This window comes from Hylobates moloch, unplaced genomic scaffold (genome assembly GCF_009828535.3).
Source record: "Hylobates moloch isolate HMO894 unplaced genomic scaffold, HMol_V3 SCAFFOLD_235, whole genome shotgun sequence".
In the NCBI taxonomy this organism is placed as follows: domain Eukaryota; kingdom Metazoa; phylum Chordata; class Mammalia; order Primates; family Hylobatidae; genus Hylobates; species Hylobates moloch.
In genome coordinates, this window is record NW_026652510.1 from 37,140 (window position 1) to 40,520 (window position 3,381).

Sequence of the window (3,381 nt, forward strand, 5' to 3'; positions counted from 1 at the left end):
TTTAAACAAAAATGTATATTTATTTTCATGTTTGGTTTTCAGAAATTTTAATAATGATGTGTTTAGGTGTGGTTTTCCTTATGTTTATAATTCTTGTGGTTTGTAGCATTTCCTGAATCCGTCACTGGTATTTTTCAGCTTCAAGAGTTTCTTAGCCATTAGTTTTTCAAATATTGTTGTTGTGCCATCTTTCTCTTCTATTCTTCTGTAACTCCAATTATACATTTTTATACTTTTCACCACGTCCCAGATGTCTCCTACACTTATTTCTCTGTTATCTATTCTGTTTTTCTCTCAATAGCTGGATATGGATATTTTCTTATGGCCTATCTTCTAGGCCATTAATTTTCTCTTTAGCTGTCTAAACCTGTTCTCTATAAAAAATCCAAAAATGGAATCCACAATGCTTCAACATTTATGCATTTATGGACTGAATGGAGTCTTAACAGAGTCATAAGTCCATCCCTTCCTGGCAAACAGCTTTTGGAGGATTTCAGGCATTTCATAGCCATTTCTTAGAATGAAATCTTTGAAGGCAATTGGTCCATAAAGACCGTCAAGGATGTCAGGTTCCTCAGGCTTTTTAATTAAGAGCTTGGGGTCAGTCAAAGGTTCATCACTTCTTCGCTTCTTCCACAATTTAGGATGGAGGTACCATGCTCCATACGTCATCTTCACAGGCTGAGTGATATAAACATTCGATGGCCTGTGGAATTTCCTGCCCCGGTGTTTTTCCTGGGATAGGAATTTGTCCTTATCTTTTTCACCCAGCTGCATGGTGTACTTCAGCTCTGAGGAACACTCCTTTATGTTCTTCAACTTTTGGTCATCATGGGTTGCTCTGTACATGGTGGGAGATAGACACAGATTCCAAATGGTTTCTTCATCAACTCCAAAGTCTGCAGCCCATTTGAAAAAGTCACGCAGCTTTTCCGATGTGTATCTAGGTTGAAGATAGTCAGAAACGCACCCTTTTGTGCTTGGTGTATCTTCCCCAAGCAGTTCTTTCTTGGGAGGCTCCGAGAACCGATGGGACTCTGGAGCTTTGGGAGGCTCCTGGCGGAGACTGGACACTCGACGAGTCTTGGGAGGCTCCCAGTGGAGACTGGACCCTGGAGGAGTCTTGGGAGGCTCCAGGCTGAGATGGGACATGCCAGTCTCAGACGAGTCTTGAGAGGCTGCGGGTGGAGACTGGACACCGGAGTTGTGGGAAGCTCCAGGCTCAGATGGGACCCTCCAGTCTCGGGAGGCTGCAGGCAGAATTCCCCACGGGGATATTGACCAGGATCAGTGGGTACCTCCGTTGTCTTCTCCCGGGCCTCGCAACGAGCCCAAGCATCCTCCAGCTTCCTCTCCGGATCCAGCTGTTCGAGCACCTGCAGTAGAAGATCTGGAGGCAGATCTTCTCCCAAATTGGGGTACATGGCCAAGGGATGCTTGGCCATGATCTCGGCTTCCACCTGCTCTACGAATGCCTTCCGTGCTAGCTGCGCTGGAGAGAGCTTGGAAAATAGGGCCGCTTTCTTGAGGAGCTTTTTCTGCCTGCTTTTGGGGTCAGCTTTGGACCCTCTGAGACGTTTTCTTGGCATTAAAAACTCATCACGGCGACAAACGAGAGTGTCTTCGGGAGACGGACAGCCGTAGCGGAAGTCGTCTAGGCCCTCCTTCACAAATACCCAGTTCTGGGTGTCCATGGATGGGAACTTCAGGCGCCCGTGCTTGCGCATCTGAAAGTCTTTGGAAGGTGGTTGGTTACAGTACCGGGACTTGGAGTCCATGCCCGGGGACCTCAGCCAGTCCTGCGGCCTCTGGTCCCCCATGGTGGCCCTCGCTGGGGTGCCGCGTCTCCAGCTTCTGCGGTTCCTGATCCCTGCTGCTCTAGTCCCTAGGAGACCGCCAGCCAGGCACAGCCCAGGTTCCTTCCTGGAGGTGGAGCAGTGCTGACATCACAAGCGCAGCCCAGGTTCTAACAGGTGCCTAGTGGAATCTCATTGTGGGTTTCATGTGCGTTTCCTAATGACTACTGCTATTGAACATCTCTATATTTGCTGATTTGCCATCTTTATCTCTCCTTGGTTGAAGTTTCTGTGGATCTTTTTCCCATTTTTAAATTGTGTTGCTGGATATCATATTTAGTGATGAGAATCCTTGCTGTGTTCCAGATGTAAATAAATTATCAGATGTATGATATGCAAATTTTTCACTTGGCTTTTCCCTTTCATTTTCTTAACAGTGTCAAAGAGAAGTTTTTTAATTTGATGAAATCCAATTGATCAATTTGTTCTTTCATGGATTGTGCTTCTCTTGATGTATCTATGAAAACTTGGCCTATCCAAAGGTCAAGGTTTAATTTTTGTAAACAGCACAAGATACAGATCAAAGTTTTATTTAAAAATATACCTATTGCTTACATATATCTGATAATTTTAGAACTATTTTTGTAAAGACTAAATTTTCTCCACTGAATGACATTTGGAAATTGGCAGACTATCAGTTGTGTATACTTTCTGAAGGTCAATTTCTGGACACTCTTTTCTCATCCATTGATTTTTCTCTCACACAAATTTCACACTCTGTTGGTTACCTTAGCTTTATCGTAAATCTAGAAATTAGGCTGTATTAGTCCTTTAACAATGTTCTTTTACAAAGCTAGTTCTTCCTAGGCCCTTTGAATTTCCATAGAAATTTTAAAGTCAGTTTGTCAATGTCAAAAAAAGTCCTGTTGGGAATTTGATTAGGATTGTGTTGAATCTATAGTTCAATTTGAGGATAATTGGCATGTTAACAATAGGAAATCTGACCACTGAGAAATGTACAGCTTTCTATTTATGTGATTTTTCATTTTCTCAGGAATATTGTGTGTTTTTTGGTGTATGTGCCTTTCACATCTTTTTCTCTCCAGATTTTTCTTAAATATTGTTTTTCATACTATTATATGTAGAATTTTTTTAGTTGCAATTCCCAATTTTTTGTTATGTTCAGAAGCATTTTTATATATTTCATTGAATTTTCTATATACATGATAGTGTCATCTGTGAATAAAGACAGTTTCCCTTCTTCCTTTCCAATCTGAATATCGTTATACCCCCACCAGTCCAGTTGCAATCCTTCATTTTCCTTTAAATAATATCAGTTAAATTTTTATCTCTCTTATGGTGCCTAAAACAGCACTATGAAAAGCATTTTTATAAAAAATTTTAATTATAGACAAATTCAGCCTGCATTATTCCTTAAACATATCATTTTCTCATCACATAATAATTTTTTCTGTACATTCTTACTCATTTTTTAAAAGAAGTTTTCTCACTTCCCTTGTTAGGTGCAGCTGAACAATGTTTTCTACCATTAGAAGCGGGTATACCCTAGTTCCTCCTTGTAAAT

General features: G+C 41.3%; 1 protein-coding gene across 1 annotated transcript; it reads right to left on the reverse strand.

The window, feature by feature from the left end:
* LOC116464159 (protein FAM47A-like) lies at positions 1-2,673 on the reverse strand. Its single transcript, XM_032147429.2, is given in 2 exon segments — positions 1-1,167; positions 1,170-2,673. Coding segments are annotated over 2 exon segments (1,395 nt in total). The 5' UTR covers positions 1,821-2,673; the 3' UTR covers positions 1-423.
* Positions 2,674-3,381: the final 708 nt, after the last annotated feature.